This window comes from Lithobates pipiens, unplaced genomic scaffold (assembly GCF_037356315.1).
Source record: "Lithobates pipiens isolate NorthernLeopardFrog02 unplaced genomic scaffold, aLitPip1_a1.2 Scaffold_23, whole genome shotgun sequence".
NCBI lineage: Eukaryota > Metazoa > Chordata > Amphibia > Anura > Ranidae > Lithobates > Lithobates pipiens.
The window spans coordinates 201,771,955-201,795,700 of record NW_027507785.1 but is presented as its reverse complement, the minus strand read 5'-3'; the positions used below and the strand labels follow the sequence as shown (position 1 = coordinate 201,795,700).

Here is a 23,746-nt window from a genome sequence, read left to right as displayed (position 1 = left end):
CGAGTCGTGTCGCCTCGCATCGCCCGCTGTGTGAACCGGCTCTTATTGGTGAGAGGTTCATGTACCCATCCTTTGAAAACCAACTCAAACCAAATTAAATTTCTTAGCTGCCAAGCCACCAGTAGGTTGAGTAACCCCATCCCCTGGCTTTTTGGATTGTTCAAAGTCTCCAGTGAGCAGATTTACAAATTATTTGATTCTTCTCCTCCCCTTCCACAAAACACTTAATGAAGGCATCGTTCTTACAGATAGACACCCCAATTATTTGTTAATTCTGCACTGCAGAGTCCTTTAGGACTCCATTATTTAGCTTTGTATCAGTTGTGTTAGAGTAACTGATATATTACTTCAGGTGTAGAGACAACATATCTCACTATTATGACATCTATAACAAGCCTCAAGAAATATAAGAAGCTGTGACGTGATTTTACTTGCCAGCAACTAACTGCAGTGCACAGTGAAGACCTAAACAGTTTACAGTCTTTAGTGTTTTATTTAGTGTATTGTATATGAAGAATGTAATGACCACTGAATTTCCACTCTATACCTACTCATTTCCCACTTTATACCCCTAACGCACATGTTTGAATTGAACAAAGTGAAAAGTTGCTCTTTCTAGTCCTGCTCCGATCACACAGGATCACACAATGGATTCATACAAGCCAAAAACATCAAATATCATTGCATCATATTCAAACTATCTTTAAGGTGATAAAGCACAAGGATTAAGCACTTCATCCCCAGAAGATTTTACCCCCTTACTGACAAGAGAATTTTTTGTGATTCGGCACTGCATCACTTTAACTGACTTGCGTGGTCGTGCGACGTTGTACCCAAACAAAATTGACGTCCTTTTTTCCCACAAATAGAGCTTTCTTTTGGTGGTATTTGATCACCTCTGAGGAAGAACGTCAATTTTGAAAAAAAAACACATTATTTTTTACTATTATCGATCGAGCGATAATTTTGAAAAAAAAGCTATATTTTTAACTTTTTGCTATAATAAATATCCCCCAAAAATATATAAATAAAATATTTTTTTTCCCTCGGTTTAGGCCGCTATGTATTCTTTTACATATTTTTGGTAAAAGAAAAATCACAATAAGCGCAAATATTGATTGGTTTGTGCAAAAGTTATAGTGTCTACAAAATAGGGGATAGTTTTATGGCATTTTTATTATTTTTTTTTTATTAGTAATGGCGGCGATTTGTGATTTTTATCATGACTGCGACATTATGGCGGACACATCAGACATTTTTTACACTATTTTGGGACCATTGTCATTTATACAGCGATCAGTGTTATAAAAATGCACTGATTACTATGTAAATGACACTCGCAGGGAAGGGGTTAAACACTAGGGGACTAGGGGGCAATCAAGGGGTTAAGTGTGTCCTAGAGAGTGATTCTAACTGTGGGGGGGGGGGGGGGGGGTGGGCTACCTAGGACATGATAGAGATCACTGCTCCGGATGGCAGCGAGGAGCAGATCTGTCTTGTCACTAGGCAGAATGGGGAAATGCCTTGTTTACATAGGCATCTCCCTGTTCTACCTCTCCACACCACAATCACGGGCCGCCAGCGAACATCGAGATCCCGGGACCTGCGGGCACACTCCCACTGCCGGCGGCGTGTGCACCTGATAGGTGGCAAATTTAAAGGGACATACCTGTACGTCCATTTGCCTGCCTGTGTCATTCTGCTGACGGTTAAATGGTAAGCGATTAAACAAAGTATCTGCTCTACTAAAACACATCATATTATTTATAAGGGCTCCTTGACATTTTTGGTGCCATTTTCGAGATGTTTTTCCAAGGGCAGTTGACAGGCAGTGAGGAGGCGTTATATATTGCATACTCACTATCTGATTTAACCCCATAATACTACACTCAATGAACGTGTTTGACAGGTGGTCACACTCTGCACCCCAAGTAAAAACTGCCACGGCCTCAGCATCTGTACAGACCAGTCTGGCTGTATTGTTAAAACCATTGCCCAGCCTCCTGTTTTGTAATAGCACAGTATAGCAATAGACAGGTTACCTGAGTAGCATCTGACACACTTTGCAGGATGTAACGCGGTCAAACGTATGCATCTTGAAGTCATGGTTGTTTTCTAAGGCATTATCCGGCCGAATATTAGACCTATAGAAAGAAATAATACATTCAATTAATATACCTGAAAGCACAAATTCTACACAATCTTGCCTTCCTGTATTAAAATATCTGCAGGACTGTCATCACAGTAGCCTATACGTACACAACCTTTAGCACCCAAAGCAATGCACTTCATGCAATTTCATCAGCTCTCAATCCCCATTGGAGAAGCTGATGTTTACTGTGTTAATATTGACTTCAATTATCCACATAGTTTATACGTAAATATTCTCAACACCTTCAGCAATGTTGAGCGTGACCCTTTTTTTTATATATATGATGAAGCTCACAAAAATGGACTTTGTTGTGTACTGCAGTGTATAATTGTGTGGCAGGGCGTAGATTTTCAATTTCTTTTTAATAGTTTTTATTGGAGATTTAACAAAAGAATAAACCTAAAACATGAGCATTTAATGTGTTCAGTGCCCACATGGCTGCAGAATATGGGCCATATACAAGATACTCCTGAGAAGTACATGAATATGAACCATAACTGGGTAATAAAATTGAATAGCTCAGATAAATATCAACAAAAGGTTCCTGACATGAAGATTTTAGAAATTCCGGTAATCATAGAACTGGTCTTTTGCACATGAGAGGTGCGTATGCTACCTGAGGGAACATGAGAAGAACTGAGCGATGAGGGTAGGGACTATCATCCATCCCTCTATAAAGATTATCCCTCCTGTGCCAGAAACGGCAGAGTTTACAGCCATTCTTCCTCTGATTTGAGATTAAAGTGATTACAGATTGCCTTTATTTGCTGAAGTCATATAGACTTTCCAGAAGACCACATAAAAGGACCCCAACCAGTTAAAAAGTTTTTCATTAGAGAGTAGTTTTTGAAGCACTGTTGCGTAAATAAAAAAAACTCAAGAAAAATGCTTCCCTTTTAAAGAGGAAGTAAACCCTTCCAAACAACTTGGACCTATAGGTAAGCCTAGATTAAGGCTTACCCGTAGGTCCAAGCAATATCTCCTAAACCTATATGGTTTAGGAGATATTTGCCCGAAAATGGGCACCGCTGTCTACGGCGCATGCGCCGTAGACAGCGGCGCGCAGGCGCACTAAATGCGGCAAATCCAAGAATGGATTTGCCTAATTTGTCGACTCCCGTGCGCATGCGCGGGAGTGACGTCATCGCGGCTTCGCCGTATGGCAGCGGCGGAGCTGCGAGGCGCGACTCCCGTGCGCATGCGCGGGAGTGACGTCATCGCGGCTGCGCCGCTGTGATTCGTCGGAGCTGCGAGACGCCACCAGCAACATGGATGCGGCGGACTACAGGGGACAGCGGCGACTTCGCTGGCTCCTGTGTCAGGTAAGTGACACATAATGAGCTACTATGCGATGCATAGTAGTCCATTATGCTTTACCTTTGCAGGGAAAAAAAGAGGAAGTAAACCCATCAGGGTTTACTTCCTCTTTAAATTCTATGTATGTCTTCACTTTGGGGTGTTGCGCTTCCAGTGCGGCGTAAAAAAATCACGCTTGTCGAATTTTTGTTGCATGTTTGGTCAGTTACAAAAAGCACCAAAAAATACACCTCCCAGTTGAAATCAGTGGAAACCATGGAAAAAATGCATGTTGCATTTCTGATGCAGTTTGAGTCACGTGTCCTGTGAAAAAACGTGCATGCGTTTTTGCCGTGTTTTTGCTGTGGATCAGTGTGAAAGTAGCCAAAGTATTTAAAGTAACACCAATATCCTTATTGTCCAAAAATCATCCATAAACCTCCACTGCTTAAAGTGTAACTAAACTCAAAACAGAGAAATAAGAGTGTATATGCAGTAAAGCATGCTTGTTATACTCACTGTGGAACCTAAAGGGTTAATCCTTAGCATTGTGTAAAAAGGCTGCTTGATCTTGTATGCACAGATCCTCCCCTCCCTGCACTGTCCCCCTGGATGAGTCCAGATAAGATAGAGCCTTTGGAGTCAGGCTGCACATGCTCAGTTTGGTGTGTATTGCTAGAGAGGTTTTTTTCTTTTTTTTTCTTGGGAGAGTGCATGTGATCAACACAGGGCCAATCAGTACTGTCCACACGTGCAGCTGTGATCAGTGTCAGTGTCACTAGGCAGAAAGGGTAAATGCTTGTTTACATCAGCATTTCCCCGTTCTGCCTAGTAACGCTGACACTGATCACAGCTCCCTGTAATCGGGAGGAGTGATCAGTGTCATGTCACACATACACACATAGCTCCCCCCCCCCCACAGTTAAAATTACTCCCAGGACACACTTATCCCCTACAGCGCCACCCAGTGGTTAACCCCTTCACTGCCAGTCACATTTACACAGTAATCAATGCATTTTTAATCTCATGGATCGCTGTATAAATGTGAATGGTCCCAAAATAGCGACAAAAGTGTCCGATCTGTCTGCCATAATGTCGCAGTCACAATAAAAATCACTGATCGCCGCGATTACTATTAATAAAAAAAAATGTATTATAATAAAAATGCCATGAAACCATCCCCTATTTTGTAGACGCTATAAATTTTGCGCACGCCAATCAATAAACCAAAATTTACCAAAAATATGTAGAAGAATACGTATCAGCCTAAACTGAGGGAAATTTTTATTTTTATATATATCTTTTGGGGATATTTATGATAGCAAAAAAGTAAAAAATATTGCTTTTTTTACCTTTATTATATGAGGCTATACTCAATAAAAATCTTCCATATAGCAAAAAGTAAAAAATAATTCTTTTTTTTCTAAATTGTCGCTATTTTTTGTTTATAGCGCAAAAAATAAAAACTACAGAGGTGATCAAATACCACCAAAAGAAAGCTCTATTTGTGGGAAAAAAAGGGATGTATATTTTGTTTGGGAGCCACGCCACACGACTGCGCAATTGTCAGTTAAAGCGACGCAGTGCCGAATCGCAAAAAACGCTCTGGTCTTTTGCCAGCCAAATGGCTCAGGGCTGAAGTGGTTAAAGAGTTGATTTATCCTACATCTAGGGTTAGGCAAATTTTTTTCAACATTTTCCGCACTGATAAATGGTGGGTTGTCTTCGCAGACTGGATTTTTTAGCTACAAAGTAGAGTTTACTGTATTTTCACCTGTACTCACATATGACAGACATGAGTTGTTCTATAAATAGAAGAAAACTAATATAGACTGACTTTCCTAGAAATGTCCCTAAGTGTACAAACACCGAAGCACAAAGGAAAGGTTAGTATTTAGAAGTCTTTCTACATTCTTGCACTACACTTCTTTTGTCTCCTGAATATTTTCATATGTTATTTTACTACCAGTAAACTGTCTTCAGGCCCAGGTGGAATTATATAACATACACAGCAGAATTAAAATGTCATTTCCTCTTTCCCAATGTGAAAATGTCAGTCCGTAAGATACCATGATAATAAATAATGTAACCAGACAGAAGCAGCCATATACAGATAGAGCTTGGATAGTCTTTCCACAAAGAAAATCATGGTAAAGTGCTATCAAACCCTCATTTTTAACCACTTGCTTACTGGGCACTTAAACCCCCCTCAGTCCCAGACCAATTTTCAGCTTTCAGCGCTGATGCACTTTGAATGACAATTGCGCGGGCATACAACACTGTACCCAAATGAAATTTTTATCATTTTTTTCCCACAAATAGAGCTATCTTTTGGTGATATTTAATTACAGCTGGGAGTTTTATTTTTTGCTAAACAAACAAAAAAAGATGCAAAAAAAAAAAAAAAATCATGTTTAATAGTTTGTTATAAAATTTTGCAAACAGGTCATTTTTCTCCTTCATTGAAGTGCGCTGATGAGGCGGCACTGATAGGCGGCACTGATAGGCTGCACTGGTGGGCACTGATAGGCTGCACTGGTGGGCATAGTTAAGGCGGCACTAATAGGCACAGATAAGGCGGCACAGATGGGCACAGATAAGGCGGCACAGATAAGATGGGCACAGATAAGATGGGCACAGATAAGATGGGCACGGATGGGTGGCACAGATGGGTGGCACGGATGGGTGGCACTAAGGGGCACTGATAGGTACCACTGATAGATGGGACTGATGGGCACTGATAGGTGGCACTGATAGGTGGCTCTGATAGGTGGCACTGCTGGGCACTGATGGGCTGCACTGATGGGCACTGGTAGATGACACTGATGGGCACGGATATGTGGCACTGGGGTGCAGCACCTTTGTTGAGGCAGACTGTGGGCACTGCTGGGTGGCACTGTGGGCACTGCTGGGTGGCACTGACGGGGGGCACTTATTTTTTAATCATCTTTATTGATGAGGGGGCAGGTGGGCACTGGCAGGGGGCAGGTGGGCACTGGCAGGGCTGGCCGTGATCGGCTCTTTTTTTTCTCCTCGCGCTGTCAGCGTGAGGAGGAATAATAGCCGATTACCGGCTCCGTTATATCACATGATCAGCTGTCATTGGCTGACCACGTGATAAGGGGTCGGGATCGACCCCTTGCTCTGATCGGTGATCAGGCGAGTCTCATAGACTCGCCGATCACAGAGCGCGCCGCGCGCGCCCCTCAGGCCACAGGCCGCTCGTGCACGGGACTACGTCAATAGACGTAGTCCCGGAAAAGGAGATCCTTCAGCTATAGCGCGGGTCTCAAGTGGTTAAAGAACTTTCAGCAGATGATATAATCACTTCGTATGCAGGTTCTTTTTCTTTTAATCCTTGCCTATGTTCCAACTGGTGCCATGCCCGCTGCCCCAGGGTGACTCCTTTCTTCTGAAGCATCCTATAGAGCAGGGATCTCAAACTGGTGGCCCTCCAGCTGTTGCAAAACTACAAGTCCCATGAGGCATTGCAAGGCTAACAGTTATAAGCATGACTACCACAGGCAAAAGCATGATGGGACTTGTAGTTTTGCAACAGCTGGAGGGCCGCAAGTTTGAGACCCCTGCTATAGAGCCACCCTTGCATGCAGGAACTATGTCTTCCTACATTGTGTACATCAACATAAATACACAGCCTCATAGTCTAAGATGATAAGGCATACCTCTGCTCCTCCCTGCCCCTCCCTCCCTTTTTCTAAGCTAACATTGGCATTAGACCCGCACTGTCCACTGTTCTCTCTTTCCTGTGAAGAACAGAAGTTCAGGGAAACGATACTTATGCCTCGTACACACGATCGGATTGTTGTCCAACAAAACCGTGTAATTTTGTCCGAAGGGCGTGGGCCCAAACTTGTCTTGCATACACACAGCCACACAATTGTTGGCCAACAATTACGAACGTACTGACGTACTATGTGGTTTTTCAGATCTTTAGAGCCACCCTTTGGGCTCCTTCTGATAATTTCGTGTTAGTAGAAGTTTGAGTGTTGATTCGTGCTTTTCATTTTGCGCTTTTCATTTTGCGCTTTTCAGTTTGTTTCTGAATGGCCGTTTGCCAACCAGACATGTTGCGGAATCGGAGGAGATAACGTGTTATTTATTATTGGCCTTGGAGTTATTGCTTTGACATTATTTTTTTGGTATGTATCCCAACCACATATTAGTTGCTGCTCTATACTTAGTTATTAATTAATAAATTTTTCTATTAAAAGCGCAGTATTTTTCTTTTCTACAGTGTGTATTCAACAGGCTGCGTTCAGTCTCCCTGGAATTGCAAAGTCGCAGCTTCTGTTGCCAAAGTATTTTGTGCCTTCTGTTTTCATTTATACAGTTACTATAAGTAAGGCGGATAGAATAGTGCTAGATGACAATAGGTCCAGTTTAACCACTTCAGCCCTGGAAGTATTTACCCCCTTCCTGACCAGAGCACTTTTTGCGATTCAGCACTGCGTTGCTTTAACTGACTTGCGTGGTCGTGCGACGTTGTACCCAAACAAAATTGACGTCCTTTATTTCCCACAAATAGAGCTTTCTTTTGGTGGTATTTGATCACCTCTGCGGTTTTTATTTTTTGCGCTATAAACATAAAAAAAGCCTAAATTTTGAAAAAAACACATTATTTTTTACTGTATTCCTACAGCGATCGAGTCGGCAGGACCCGCGACCGGACTCCCGGAGCTTTCCACGAGCGCTCCGCCAGCGGCACCCGTGCGCGCCCCCGCCACTTCTTAAAGGGCAACGTACAGGTATGCGATTTTTGCCTGTACGCACCCTTCTGCCGACGTATATCGGCGTGAGGCGGTCGGGAAGCGGTTAACATATTCACCCAATTTAGTCTAGGAGGGCCTGACAAGGTGTCTTCAAAATAGCAGACAGTTTTAACTTGTATTTTTCCAGACACATCTGAATATATTTTTGCAGCACGTTTTATATACTCTGTTCAAGAATTACTGTCTCTTTAATGTATTTCTATTACTTTATTGTATGTGAGAGCTTTTTAATTTCTTCCAACTGACTGCAGTAAATGGAAAATAGGACATCTAAAGATCACATTTGAAAGCCGTTTGGTTAACTTCCATCAATATATTTTTTGTATTTTCCTTTTGTAAAAGCAATATATACATTGTGTTTTATTAATCTTTATAGCACCTCTAGTACAGTTTTATATTGGCTATAACCAGCTGAACAGATTATTACTTCTTTTGTGCGAGAGCCTTTTTTTTTTTTTATTCCCTAATGTACTGGCATTTCTGTTTATATTTAATTTTGATTGATGCTGTTAACCAAATAAAGGTCTTTGTTTCTATTGTCTTATGAATCGTTTCTTCTATGCACAACTGTTAAAAAAAAAAAATGTTTTATTAAATTATTATGTGTGCAGCTGATGTCAAAAACATATGCATATTTACAATAACTGTATATTAACATAACCAATGAAAAGAAACCCGTGAGGATATAATCAAGGGAGCTGACATTCCTATTTTTCCAAAATGATATAAATGGCACATGGATCTCTCCATATATAGGAGCTTCTTTATACAGTTGCCAATCTAGTTAAAACACCACAAAAAACAATGCATTGTTTTTTGTGGTGTTTTAACTAGATTGTCAGCTCCCTGGCAGCACCCAATTGGCATTGGGTGCTGCCATTGCTAGATTATTTATAAAAATTTAGTCCCCAAGACTGTCGATCTTATCCTGGCTTCGTCCAAAACCAATGACACACGGAACTAGAACAAGTATATAGTATAGTATACAAGTATAGTATAGTATAAGTTAGTGACAGGCTAGGTACTGAAGCCTTAAGACCCCTTTCACACTGGGGCGTTTTTCAGGCGTTTTTCAAGCGCTTTAGCGTTAAAAAAAAAAGCGCCTGTGAAGCGCTTGAAAGAAGCCTTATCTGCAATCCCAATGTGAAAGCCCAAGTGCTTTAAGGCCCCTTTCACACTGGGGAGGTGCGGCCGTCGGCGGTAAAACGCTGCTATTTTTAGCATCGCTTTACTGTCGTTTTAGCGGCGGTCTGCGGGCACTAGCGGGGTGGTTTTAACCCCCGCTAGCAACCGAAAAAGGGTTAAAAACGCCCGCAAAGCGGTATTGCCGCGCTGTCCCATTGATTTCAATGGGTAGGAGCGGTTTAGGAGCGGTGAATACACCGCTCCTTCACCGCTCCAAAGATGCGGCTAGCAGGACTTTTTTCACTGTCCTGCCAGCGCACCGCTCCAGTGTGAAAGCCCTCTGGCTTTCACACTGGAGTGAAAGGGGCCGGTTTTTTCAGGCGCTACACAGGCGCTATTTTTAGCGCTGTAACGTCTGAAAACCGCCCCAGTGTGAAAGGGGCCTAAGAGCCCTTTCACAATGTCAGTGCCTGAAAAACACTCGTAAGGCGCCGCTTAAACTAGCAGGGGCGCTTTTAACCCCTGCTAGTGGCCAAATAAAGGGTTAAAAGCGCCCACAAAACGCTGCTGCCAAAATCGTTTTTCAGACGCTTTTCAGGCGTTTTTCAGGCACTTCCCATTGATTTCAATGGGAAGGGGGCGCTTCGAAGAAGCTGCTTGCAGGACTTTTTTTGCCGCCCTGCCAGCGCAGCGCCTCAGTGTGAAAGCACTTGGGCTTTTACATTGGGATTGCAGTTGCGGCTTCTTTCAAGTGCTTTACAGGCGCTTTATTTAACGCTAAAGCGCCTGAAAAACGCCCCAGTGTGTCTAAAGTGTCACTAAACCCACATCATAAGAAACTATCAATAAATAGTGTATTACATTCTGTTCATACTCAGTCACTGAGATTTGTTTTCTGTATTCTGCAAATATCCTGGTTGACCCTACTGCCCTCTATCTCCCCCTTCTGTCTATATCCCCAATTCAGCTAGGGATTTTACAGCTGTAATGGTAACTCTGCACATGCTTGGTTTTCAGTGAGTTTATATGCTGAGAATTTCCTCCTTATCACACCTGAGCAGCCCATGTGACTATAGAGTCACACATGTGGGCATATACACAGTGGTAAATCACAGCCCACTTCCTCCCTCTTCGTCCATGCCCACTAACCAGCTAAACACAATGGGGGTGGGATATTACATGCAGATTAATGGTGGCTTCACCTCCCTCGTATTCTAAGGCACAGGCTGTAGAGGCATGACATAGCCTGTGACTGGAAGAAATCTGCCCACCCCATGTTTTTTACACAAAATAATAAAGATTTGATTTCAAATAGATATTTGTATGCCAAACAATTTATTGATATTATTTATTTTCACTATGTATTCCAAAGGCTGTTTTTTTTTCTTTTTTTTTTTAACATGTGACCAGCAGCAGAGAACTAGAAGCTCCTCTTGCATATGTTTCTCTGCAGACAGGCTGGGAAAGAGTTGTTTTATTAAAATAATTACAGTGCCATCCCATATACAGAAATAGAAGGGACAATGCAATTTACACAGTGTGTGTTTAGTATCACTTTAACTGAGGACTGTGTCAAAGCCTGCCCTTTTAAAACAGATCTAAACTCCAACTGGATTATATTCAATTTTTAAAAGCACTGTTTATTTAAAAAAAAATTGTATGTAATTTTTGCATCCTTTATTGAGCCTATGTTATCTGCTTCCTGTTTACATGCACTTGCTTCAGTAGTGGATGCACATCATCCCCCTGGACCGGTTTCCTGATGTCGACAAAGGTGCACCATACCTGGGCAATGTTTGTCCAGACAATCACTTATTGTCTCCACCAGAAGCATGTTTCACAACACTGTGGGATGTACTCAGCAGTACTGCAAAGGGTATACACATTCTGCATGCTACAATCACCAATGGTCGGGCCTTTCTGAGATATCTGCTCTGCATGAGAATTTTTAGGCCTTCTCATCTGTGTGCAGCAACAGGAGTGAGACTTTTCTGCAAGACAGAGGGCAGTGACTCTTACACCTAGATTACTCAAACAATACAATAGAGCTATGAATTATTTAACCTGCCAGAATCTACCCACAATTATATCTATTTTAGGTGATCTGGCATTTTAACCTTTTTGCTCACAATATAAAATCAAAGAATGTTCTATAGTAAACATAATCCACAACAAAAAAGCAGTAAAACTGAAGGGAAATCATGAATGCCAACCCAATTTGCCAGAGTTTACTGACAGATAAGCGCTACCTGTCTGCCTTACGAGTGTAAAATTCATTTCACGTCCTCCCCTAAAGAACCATTATTTTATTCATGAGGTTTGTTTTCCTCTGTATGCAAGTGCATTTATTTGGTTCTAAAAAATAGTCTGAATTTGAGATACTGCACATCCAATGAGGATCATAAAAGATAAGACCACAAAAGTGTATTTTAAGCTGAGAAATCATACTAGACATTTTTTATTATTGTTGAAGGAATATTATATTGATGTAGACTTAAAAAATGAAAACGGGGATCAGAGGTGGTCAAGGCCTCAAAGGGACCACTTGACTTAAAAGACAAGATAATACAATAAACATATAAAAACGATATGGGTTAAAATAGTACTAACGCTTCTTTCTTAAAGCATAAAATCAGTACTCATTAGTACTGCCTAAGGAATGACTGCTTTCTAATCAGTTCATAAACACTTATCATTATTTAGTCCCTTATGCCGCTGCTTCCATGAACTTTCTGTTGGGCAGAGCGCACACATGACATCATACTATTTCCCATCATGCCTGTGACAGTTCCTGAGCAAAGAATATATAAGATAATGGTGCCAATCCACTTGTATAAGCCCAGAATAGGCTGTATTTGTGTTCAACTAGATGTTTCAACACAATTCAGGGCTACAGGTATCCCTCTTTATCAGGGCTGGAATAGTAGACACAGTCCTCAGAACCTATTTGTCTTCCAACTATTTATCTTCAAATTTATTTGTGTGATTCCACATGGACTCTGAGACTAAAGGGGTCCCTGGGACTAAGCTGTCTACCAGTTTTCAAATGCCTCACGTCATAAACCACAAGACACCAAGCAGTCCAGCTCTCCTCACTGTGTCTACTATAACATTTCTCAAATAATGACTCTTTGTGGGGAGATTTACTAAAACTGGAGCACACAGAATCTGGTGCTGCTGGGTATAGTAACCAATCCTCCTCTAGCTTCAGCTAGTTCGATTAAGCTTTGATAATAAAACCTGGAAGCTGATTGATTGCTCTGCAGAGCTACACCAGATTTGTCACTCTCCAGTTTTAGTAAATCTTCCCTTTTGTGTTTCTGTATCTTTAACCAGTTCCCGACCGGCGCACGCCGATGTACGTCGGCAGAATGGTACAGGCAGGCATATTGGCGTACAGGTACGTCCATTTTTATATGCTGCCCTGCCATCGCGTGTGTGCCAACGGCGGCGCGCTCACGTGCTGGTCGGGACCCCCGTGAGTTAGGCCGCGGGTGCTGCGGACTCAATCGCCGTTGGGATACCCGCGTTCGTCTCACGGGGCGGCTGAACGGGGAGATGCCGTTGTAAACAGCAACTCCCCATTCTGCCTAGCAACAAGTGACCCTGATCTCTGCTCCATGTGATTGGAGCAGAGATCAGTGTTCACTAACACAAAGCCCAGCCCCCCACAGTTAGTAACACGCCCCTAGGAACACTTAACCCCTACACTGCCACCCCCTGGTTAACCCCTTCACTGCCAGTGTCATTTACACAGGAATCAGTGCATTTGTATAGCGCTGATTGCTGTATAAATGACAATGGTCCCAAAAATGTCTGATGTGTCCACCTTAATGTCGCAGTCACAATAAAAATCGTTGATCACCGCCATTACTAGTAAAAAAAAATTATTCATAAAAATGCCATAAAACTATCCCCTATTTTGTAAACGCTATAACTTTTCGCAAACCAATCAACAATCGCTTATTTCGATTTTTTTTTTATTTTTTTTACCAAAAATATGTAGAAAAATATGTATCGGCCCAAACTGAGGGAAATTTTTTTTTATATATATATATTTGGGGGATATTTATTATAACAAAAAGTAAAAAATAATGCGTTTTTCAAAATTGTCGCTCTATTATTGTTTATAGCGCAAAAAATAAAAACCGCAGGGGTGATCAAATACCACCAAAAGAAAGCTCTATTTGTGGGGAAAAAAGGACGTCAATTTTGTTTGGGAGCCACGCCGCACGACCGCGCAATTTTCAGTTAAAGCGACGCAGTGCCGAATCGCAAAAAGTGGTCTGGTCTTAAGCCAGCAAAATGGTCCGGTCTGAAAGTGGTTAAATTTTGTTTTTTTGTTGATCGTCTTATTACCCCCTACCCTGACCTACTCGCAGACACAGTGAGCAGCAGAGTCTATGTCTCTGATTGTGACACACTTGTACTGTACTATATCAAGGTTGGGTGAATTAAACAGGATCATCCACAATGATTTAGACTCATTTATTTTCATACATTTACTACACACATTAAATTATATCTTAATCTTTGTCTACATTTATATTGTTGCTTTCAATATTTATCTACTGTAGATTAGCAAAACATACAGCGATATTTCAATTTAAATTAGGTCATCCACATTTAGGCTAATTTATGTTTATACTGTACATGCAAAATTACAACACAGATTAATTTATACCTTCATCTTTGTCCACATTTAAATTACAGCTTTCAATATTTATCTACTGTAGAGTAAAAGATACAGCTTTATTTTATTAGGTTTGGAATGCATACAGTAAATCGTACAATACTGCACCAAAGCAAGCATTGAGTAGCAGTAGTTAAACATATGTGTGTGAGTGTCCATATGTGTCAGAGTATGCATGAAGGTTTCTGTAAAAAGGGGATACTGATGATGGTGACAATGATGTTGATATTTTAGTTTTTTCCCTATTTTCAGGTACCAGTGGACTACAGGTTGGTGTTGTGGAACATAATACGCATCTTTTGGGGCCATAATAATGCCTCAGTTATTCAAGTTAACATTCACATCCTTTAACCACTTTAAGACCGGGCCTATATTTCAAACTTGTTGTTTACAAGTTAAAATCATTTTACAAAGTAAAGACATTGCTCTGCGACGAGTCACAATCAATCGCACAAGATCATCTCTCTCAAACCAACCCTTCCTTCTATTTCAATGTCTATACGAAGCTACCCCCAAGATACCTCTCCAACAGGAACTTGGTGCTCATCCCTTTCCCCTACCTCCTTTCCTCTTTTCTCCTCCCCCTCCCCATACTTTTCTAGTTCATTTATTGGTATTCCTTTGGTAAATATAGGAACCCTCCACCCCAGATCCATCCAGTTACCCCCCCCCCCCCTTTTAAGGTGAACCTTTCTAATTACTATCTCCCGTGAACTACATTATAACTGCTATGCACTTGGATATTCTTTTATAGTTGCTTTTCCCTGTACGAAAATTCTGATACTATTGAAATTTTACTCTGTGTGTAATATCTTTCAATAAAATCGTATTTAAAAAAAATTACTTAGAACCCCCACACATTTTATATATATAAATATCTTTATATTCTGAAAGATAATGTTACCCTGAGTAAATTGATACCCAACATGTCACGTTTCAAAAATTGTGCATGCTCGTGGAATGGCAATAAACTTTTACCTTTAAAAATCTCCATAAGTGATTCTTGAAAAAAAATCTACAGGTTGCATATTTTGAGTTACAGAGGAGGTCTAGGGCTAGAATTATTGCTCTCGCTCTAACGCTCATGGTAATACCTCACATGTGTGGTTTGAACACCGTTTTCATATGCGGGTGCTGCTCACATATGAATTCGCTTCTGCACACAAGCTCAGCAGGACGGGGCGAGTTTAAAAAAAAAAAGTCTTATTTATTTTAACTTTTATTTTTTATTTTAACACTGTTCTTTTAAAAAAAAAAATGTGTCACTTTTATTCCTGTTACAAGGAATGTAAACATCCATTGTAATAGAAAAAAAGCATGACCGGACCTCTTAAATATGAGATCTGGGGTCAAAAAGACCTCAGATCTCATATTTGCACTAAAATGCAATAAATAAATAAAAAAAAAATGTTGCTTTAAGAGCTATGAGCGGAAGTGACGTTTTGACGTTGCTTCTGCCCTCCATTGGTATGGAGCTGGGTGGGGGCCATTGTCCCCTCAATCAGCTCCATACCACAGAGGACGCAGGTTCCGGTAAGCGGCGGGGGGAACCAGAATGAGACGGGAGGGGGGAACCCCTCTCCTGATGCTGATAAACGTGATCTTGCGGTGAATCCGCTGCAGAGGCCACTTTTATCTGAAAGCGGACCACCCGCTAAAGATAAGGATACTGGGGTTATGGCAACTAGCTGCTGCTATTAACGACTATATTCCTTTTCCTTTTTAATTTTTTATTAAGTTATTATGGGTACATTTCTTAATTTAGAAGCCATTTACATCTTTGTGGTGTGTTACATGTGTTGACGTGTTGCAGTAAGGCAGTGAGCTTGCTAATGCAACGAATCCCACCAAAAAAGGTAAATGTGTTAATTTTAGCAATGTAGTGAATCGCAACATACAATAGTGCAGTACTGTACATTATGGTGTGTTGCAATGCAGGTGTTAAAAGATGTGTTGGGGTGCTATTCTAATAACTAACACTGCAGTGCACCAAAGTGCCTAATGCGCATTACCACAACACAAATCTGACTTAAAACAATGTTATTTTCTAATAAAACTATGTTGTAAGGTCCTGAAATATTGTTTGTTAACCAAGAAATCAGCACCTTTCTTTCACCTTGTGACATCTCAACATTTACGGTGTGTGTGACAAGACAGAACTATGTCACAATATCAAAAGGGCTAGGTGTTACCCAGGGTTCTCACTCGTGCAGGTTGTGAGGATCCAGGATGTTTGTTTAGAGCAGAGGAACATGTTCTTTTGTTTTTCTCCAGGATTTGTAAATTCTAGTACAGGTTCTAGAGCCCAGAGATTTTGTAGAGTAATAACAGGGATGAAGCCTCAAGCCCTAAGTCTATGGTTTGCTGGCAAACAGCATCCTGATTGTGCCGGCGTGCATATCCCTTTTAACATGAATGCTGACTAAAGTTCAGGGCTCCATCCTGGCAAGGAGACCATTGTGCTACCAGGAAGCAGTGTGTGCATAGACACAGCGAGGATGTAGAAGCAGCTTTTGAGCATCTGTGTGTTCTAGACTGAAACTCAGTTTTATTAGCTGAAAGCCATGTAGCCTGAGGTGGGCTCCTTTATAGCCAGGAGGCAGTTGATGCTAGAATCCCTGTGTGGGAGCCCTCATGTAAAAAATGGTTATTTTTAAATAAAAATAGGCAAGAACTTCCTGAAATCTACTTCACTGGCTGGTATGAAGTTCATGATAAGCGCTGCACTTGAGCTAAACCCCCATATCACATGGGGGGGGGGGGGGTACTTTGATGTAGCATTTATTACCATATGTAGAACTAGGTAAGCCATTTTAATTGAGAGGTATTTAAGTGTGCTAACATATGAGGGCCTAGTCATAAAAAGTAGATGAAATAATCAAGGAAATACAGACTTGTTGCCTATTGCGTTTTATCAGTTTCCTTATACTAGATGCATGTATCTGGAATAAATATTTATTTACATTTTAAAGCAGCTTTGTCCAAGGAATAGGGCTGGTGTAAGGATTTTTGAAACCCTAGGTCAGGGGTCTCAAACTGGCGGCCCTCCAGCTGCTGAAAAACTACAAATCCCATGAGGCATGACAGTTACAAGCATGACTCCTACAGGCAGAGGCATGATGGAACTTGTTGTTTCGCAACAGCTGGAGGGCCGCCAGATTGGGACCCCTGCCCTAGGCGAAACCTCATTTTGCCCCCCCCTGGCTCCACCCCTGACTTCACCCCCTTTGCCTTGCCCATGTATACCCTACCTTTTTAACCTCCCTGGCAGTATGATTATATCAGATTTTAGGTGCTGAAGCGGTACAATTATTTTGCATGAAAATTTGGCGTTTTATATTGTAGACCTGTAATTCTTAGAAATAACTCACCTAAATCTGTCTAGTAGACATCCCGGGTATGATAAAGTTTGAAAAATTAAATCATAAATTATAATATAATAAATAACTATAAATAATTATACCAAATAATAATATAATAATAATAATAAAAATGATTCAATAATGTAATCAAATCAAAAACACTGAAATTTGCTCAGTTGCAGAATTGTCACTGTCATTACTTTTCAGTATTTGATGACGGATCTCCCCACAAATCGCTGTCACTCAATTCTGCAAGTGATTCCAATTTATTATCGCTGTTTTCTAGCTGGTCTAAAACCACTTTTGATGTAAAGGGACAGTTTTGGTTGCTATGGACAATCTCCAGTTTCCAGGCAGAAAGAACAGTTTGTATATTATAAAACTGCATGCAGGGCACTGGGAAGACCACTAGGGGCAAAGGGGATGTGAAATAATAACTTTTTGAATTTGGCACCGTCCACCGCCCCCATGCGTCGCAACGCTTGCAGGGAACGGAGCCCGGCGATGTTATAGATCGAGCGGAGGACGGCTCGCTCGTACAGCGGGGGGACGTTGCTGGATCCAGGGGACAAGGTAACTAAGCTCTTCCTGGATCCAGCAATGCGATCCTGAGTCTGGCTTGGGGTTACCGCTAATGGTACTAAATTTTCACCCCCAACCAGACTCGGGAATACTGCCAGGGGGGTTAATGAAGCACCCATCAAATGCAGTTCACCAGCACCCATCAAATGCAGCCTCATCAGTGCCCATCAAATGCAGCTTCACCAGCGCCCATCAAATGCAGCCTCACCAGTGCCCACCAATGAAGCCCACCAGCGCCCATCAATGCAGCCCACCAGTGCTCATCAGTGCTCATCATTGCAGCCCACCAGTGCCCATCAATGCAGCCCACCAGCGCCCATCAATAAATGTTTGCTTGCTTCCATACATTCGGGAGTTGGGACACAGACACAATCCTCCATCGCCACTACGCTTCTGACACTCTGCACAGAGGCTGCCTGCTGATGCTGGGACTTAGTTGCTTGCTGCAGAGAGAATAGAGTAGGAACACCAGTGGGCGGGTGCCCTAGGCAGCAGTGCACCCTAGGCGGCTGCCTAGTTGTAGCACCGGCCCTGCCAAGGAACATAAGCGTTAAACTGCACATGTCGACAATTGCTTTCTATGTGCCATTGCTGACACCACAACAATGCCTTGAGGTAAGTAGCAGTGCATTGTGTAAAAATGCAGATAGTTTTTAACTGGATAGAGAGACAATTTTAATGTCTATGGGGCATCAGCAGACTCTGCCACTGTCAATCAAGTCTTACTGAAGATAGAAGTGAACACCTGCTTTTATGAAAGTTCTGGCAGGCCAGCAATAAAGGCCTTTCTCCTGCCTCTTCCCCTATCGTCTCACAATTTGACCATTCATGTTTAGGGACCTGGAGGTCATAATAATAGCACGGCAGCTTTTACTTTAAAAAATGCAAGGAGATCTAATACACACAATACATTCTATTCAAAAACTTACAGGGCCATTGCAAACTGTTCCAGCAGTCTCTTTTTCAGGTCTCTGGTCTTACAATAAAATTCAAAGCCATTTTGCCCTTGGATATGTGTAAGATAAAAGCCATAAGACCACTGCAAAAAAAGGTATAGAATATACATTTAAAATGTCTGACAATTATAGGATCATACTGATATTACAAATACAGGAAAACAAAAATCAATAAAAAAAAATAGGATCCTAAAAGGAAAATAATGGGAGATATTTACTAAAACGGGAACACTCAGAATCTGGTGAAGCTGTGCATGGCCATCAATCAGCTTCTAACTTCAGACTGTTCAATTAAGTTAAGCTTTGAAAATAAAATCTGTAAGCTGGTCGGTTACTATTGATAACTGCACCAGATTTTGCATGCTCTGGTTTTAGTAAATACCCCCAATATGTTTCGAAAAATAAACCATAGTAATGTGGGCACAGTATACACTCTTCACACTGTCTAAAATATTATCACCCCTTGTATAAAAATGTACCCTTCATTTATCATTCCTAATCTGACTGACCCCTCCAGCACATTCTTGGACATACAGAAATCTCAAAAATCTCAAGAAACCTGCGAAAGAGTGCTATTAATGAGGAGAGTCCTTTCATAATTGGCTCCACCCGCACACCTGCATTATTAATTCAAAGAGATCTGTAAATGAATAAACTACTAGTCCTGTCTGCCACCGTTGCAGAAACTCTTGTAGCTCTCAATTGAACACAAGTGTGATGATCACTAGTAGTAGTCCAGTTTTCAAGTAACACTTCCTCTCACTCTTCAACTGAAAGAGTCTGCTGGAGCCTAGCGTTGCACTCTGTGATCATGGTTGCAATGATTTGCAGGCTTATTTGTAAAAAAATAATAATAAATGCACATTTTTTTCTGCAAATATATGCCCATATATTATAATGTTTTTGCATAAGGTAAACCTAGCTTTGAAATGCTAACAAAATGCTTTGCCAACTGGCTTACATGGGTGGATCAAATAACAGAAACTCAGAGTGCACTGGCATCATGAAGCTTGTAAACCACTTTAATCTAGAAAAATACCATGTGCTATGTGTTTGTAAAAAACACACCATCTGTGGAGACAACATTCTCCAACGACACTAGCTTTGTTGGAGGGACAAGGATGCAAAGGTTATAAAGTATATCATGGCAGAATGCCTTGTGGTAGAACTTTTTATCGTGTTTTATTGCATGGTACCCACAACACGCATATCTAAATATAGCCTCAAAAAATAAGTAAAACTGACCAAAAAAGTATAGTTGCCAATAACAACAACCCACAGACATTTACTGGTAATTGGACCGAACTAGCTAGTACTCTAATACCTTATCCTGACATATACATTCTTCCAATTTTTAACCAACCTTCCCCCTTTTCCATAAGGCTCTTCTGCTAACATAAAATATGTTTCCAGAGAAATTCAAGTTCATTTTAAGCCCCATTTCTTCTGCTATGTTCTCTTTCTATAGACCACTCATCCCTTCCATAATGTACCTTTCTGTTCTCCTTGTCAGTAGTTGGATTATTGGTTACTTTGTACTTTTGAAGATCAATTATGTCCTTCATTTCATAGTTGTCCCCTCTTCTTTTGCACACAATAACGGCCAAATCAAACAGGAATATATACCTTTAAAAGAATATAAAATTCACACATCAGCATTATGTGGATTCAATACTCAGAAAATTACATTGATTTTACCAAGCCATTTGCGTTCTCTTTAGGGGTGACTGTGTGACCCAGCAAACATGTCAATGGTCACTTTATCCCCATGTGGGCCTGACCTTGTAGCTTAGTAAACATATCACTGTCACTGGGTTGCTGTATTCAATACGCTCACCAAGCAAACATGTCATTGATGTTAGACATATCTGTTAGTCATTAAGGTATAACTGTCAGTGGGTCAAAATATTCCTAATTTTAACTAACCTTTGACCATGTAATCATGTTAAATTGTTACTTAATTGCTTTTTTTAAAGGAACAAGGCATTCACATAAATTATCTTTTACCTGTCCTGCTTTGTGCGTTTATCCAGTGTGCTAAACTTTATCTCGCAGTCCACCTTCGGTCTTCCGTACTGTATTAAGGGCTGATTCTATAGATAAAAGTACATATGTCAATAAAATAAAATGTATATAATATACCGAGAATGGCAAAGGTGTTGAATTGTCCAACCACATGTAAAAGGTCAAATGTAAGTATGGAATATGTATACAATCTTGGCAATGCAGTTTGGAGAACTGAGAACTCATACAGATTTTTGGTGAATGAGTTTAGAATGATATGGCAATACCGTTCACCTCCAATTCCCTCTTTCTAAATTCTCTGCTGTAGAAACTCTATACATTAATTATCAGCACTGAGATCTTGACTCAGATCTAAAAGCTCTTGGTGCACATATTTTCGTCACCCAATAAGGCAAGGAAGGTCTCGCAGAGGTTAATTAATCATCAGGCAAAGTGTTAAGCCTAGTACACACTATTAGTTTTGGAGACACTGTACTAACGATCCAATGTTAGTACAGTGATCTCCCCCCGCTGATCTGTTGTGTTCTAACAGGGGTATGGCCCCACGCCAGAATGCTCTGCTCCGCGCTCTCAGCCATTGGCTAAGAGCGCTGATCGGGAGCCGCTTGGCTGCTGGATTTCCGGCTCCTGTCTGACAGGCTGCCATATGCATGGACCGAATGTCAGACGGTTTTTATTGAACCGGCCAAGGTCGGCCGGCATTCAGTCGGTGTGTATGGGGATTTAGGATAGAGCCAAGAGTTAGGCAGTTGACATTAAAACGGTTAGTGTTTAACCACTAGCCAACCAGCAATACTGCGGTAGGTCGGCTCTCCTGCGTGAATTTACATACTTGTACGTCAATCCGTGCAAGAAGTGTAGTGCGCACGTCTGTGGGCTCGATGTCCGCGGGTGACCCGAAATCGTAGTGAGGAGAGGCAGACCAGGGAACTGCCTATGTAAACAAGGCGATTCCCCGTTCTGCCTAGTGACATGACAGAGATCTACTGTTAAATCATTCTGGGGCTGAAGTAGTTAAAGAAGAATTACCACTAGAAATTACAAATAATGTTCTAACCCTCCAGGGGACCTAATGCATGAAGCACTGGGTCCCGTTTGGGTCTGTGTTGTTGTTAGGAGATAATAGCATATTTTTATGTTTATACTGGCTGCTGCTCCATCCCAAGCTGAAACCAAAATTATTGGTGAGTTTGTGGCGGAGGTGCAGCCAGCACTGGAGACCCCGCCCCCTCCCTCTCCCGTGCTTTGCATTTCCTATTCTGGGCAATGTGCCTATGATAAACGAATCCAGAAAAATAGTTGTTCTGGATTACCTGATCACAGGTGCATTAAACAGAACACACACAAGAACTGTAGTGGAGACTGTTGCACTCTACTTGAAAAGCATGTCAAGTACTGCACAGACACCGATCTTGTCCTTGTAAACTAAAACAGAGTGAATGGCTATTACTGTGAGAAACTACAAGTCCCAGCAATGCTCTTTTTTTTTTTTGCTAAAACAATCTTCTTTGCTAAAGCGGGGGTAAATCTTTTATACAAGAATTCGGTATAGAAGACTCACTCCTGCTGTGGTGAATGGCAGTTCTTCTATCTAGCGTCCCCTGCTGGCAGAGACTAGCACTGTCACTAAAACTTCCATCTCCTTGCTAGCAATGTTGTTGAACAATAGGGGCAAGCTGTAAGACCATGCTGTACAGCAATGACAGCATGGAATGGAATGGGACCAAGTGATCCTTGCACTAGATCCCCTGGGGAGTTAAAACATATTTTTACTTTCTACTAATACTCCTTCTTCATGTTACTGACTAATTGTTAGGACTCAGCTTTAGCAATAGGTAGCAAGAATACTAGTGATATCTAGTGGAGAAAAAAAATTACCATGGAGGTCAGCTCTAGATTCAAAGCAAGTACTGAAGTAGACCAAGTGAGAAAATTTAACTGCACACAAACATCCGTCCAACAGTTTTTTTGAAAGACTGCTTTCAGGACTAAAACAACGGACTAAGGGGTAACGACGTTTCACACATACACTGTGCTTCTTCAAATCCTAAAAGCTTGGGTTTTGAAGAAGCATAATGTATGTGTGAAACGTCGTCACCACTTGGTCCACTGTTTTAGTCCTGAAGGCAGTCTTTCAATAAACCTGTTGGATGGATGTTGGTGTGCAGCTAATTTTTCTCACTTGGTCTACATGTTCAGGTTTGCGAGTCGGGGCTAGCACCCAGCCCTTCCTTTTTGGTGGATTATTATACTCACCTGGAGCAGCGGTCTGTCTCATTTCTCAAGTATTGAAGCAAAAGCTGTTTATTTCCACGTTTACTGGTCTAATAATATTTATTCTTTGGCCTAGAGTTATGCTTTACGTGTCTGCTTTAGGGTCTGATTGACTGTTAAATGGAAGGGTTTCATGGAGGGGTAGATTAAAATGGTTGGGTTGTGTTCAGGTAAATGTTAGGTCCATATATATTTGGACACAGGCACAATTTTATTTTTTTCAGGTATTTACCAATGCATATTCAAGTTATAGTTATATAATGGATATGGGCTGAAAGTGCACACTCTCAGGTTTAATTTGAGGGTATGTACATCCAGATCGGAGAAAGGGTTTAGGAATTATAGCTCTTAAGAATAATAACCCCCCCCCCCCCCCTTTCAAAAGAATGTATTTCACCATAAGCGGACTAATTTGTTGCCACCATCCCATACAATAATATATGAGAAAGGGTCCCCCAAGGAGGAATGGGATTTTAAGTGCAACTGAGTAA

General features: G+C 41.3%; 1 protein-coding gene across 4 annotated transcripts in view; it reads right to left on the bottom strand.

The window, feature by feature from the left end:
• VAV3 (vav guanine nucleotide exchange factor 3) overlaps window positions 1–23,746 on the bottom strand; it is a 318,799-nt gene that overhangs the window by 105,878 nt on the left and 189,175 nt on the right. For all 4 annotated transcript variants that reach the window (XM_077452774.1, XM_077452773.1, XM_077452776.1 and 1 more), the window contains exons 13-16: window positions 20,964–21,049; window positions 20,450–20,582; window positions 18,930–19,039; window positions 2,043–2,144 (exon numbers count right to left, since the gene is read on the bottom strand). In XM_077452774.1, the coding sequence (XP_077308900.1) occupies window positions 2,043–2,144; window positions 18,930–19,039; window positions 20,450–20,582; window positions 20,964–21,049 (431 nt within the window). The remainder of the gene's footprint in view (window positions 1–2,042; window positions 2,145–18,929; window positions 19,040–20,449; window positions 20,583–20,963; window positions 21,050–23,746) is intronic.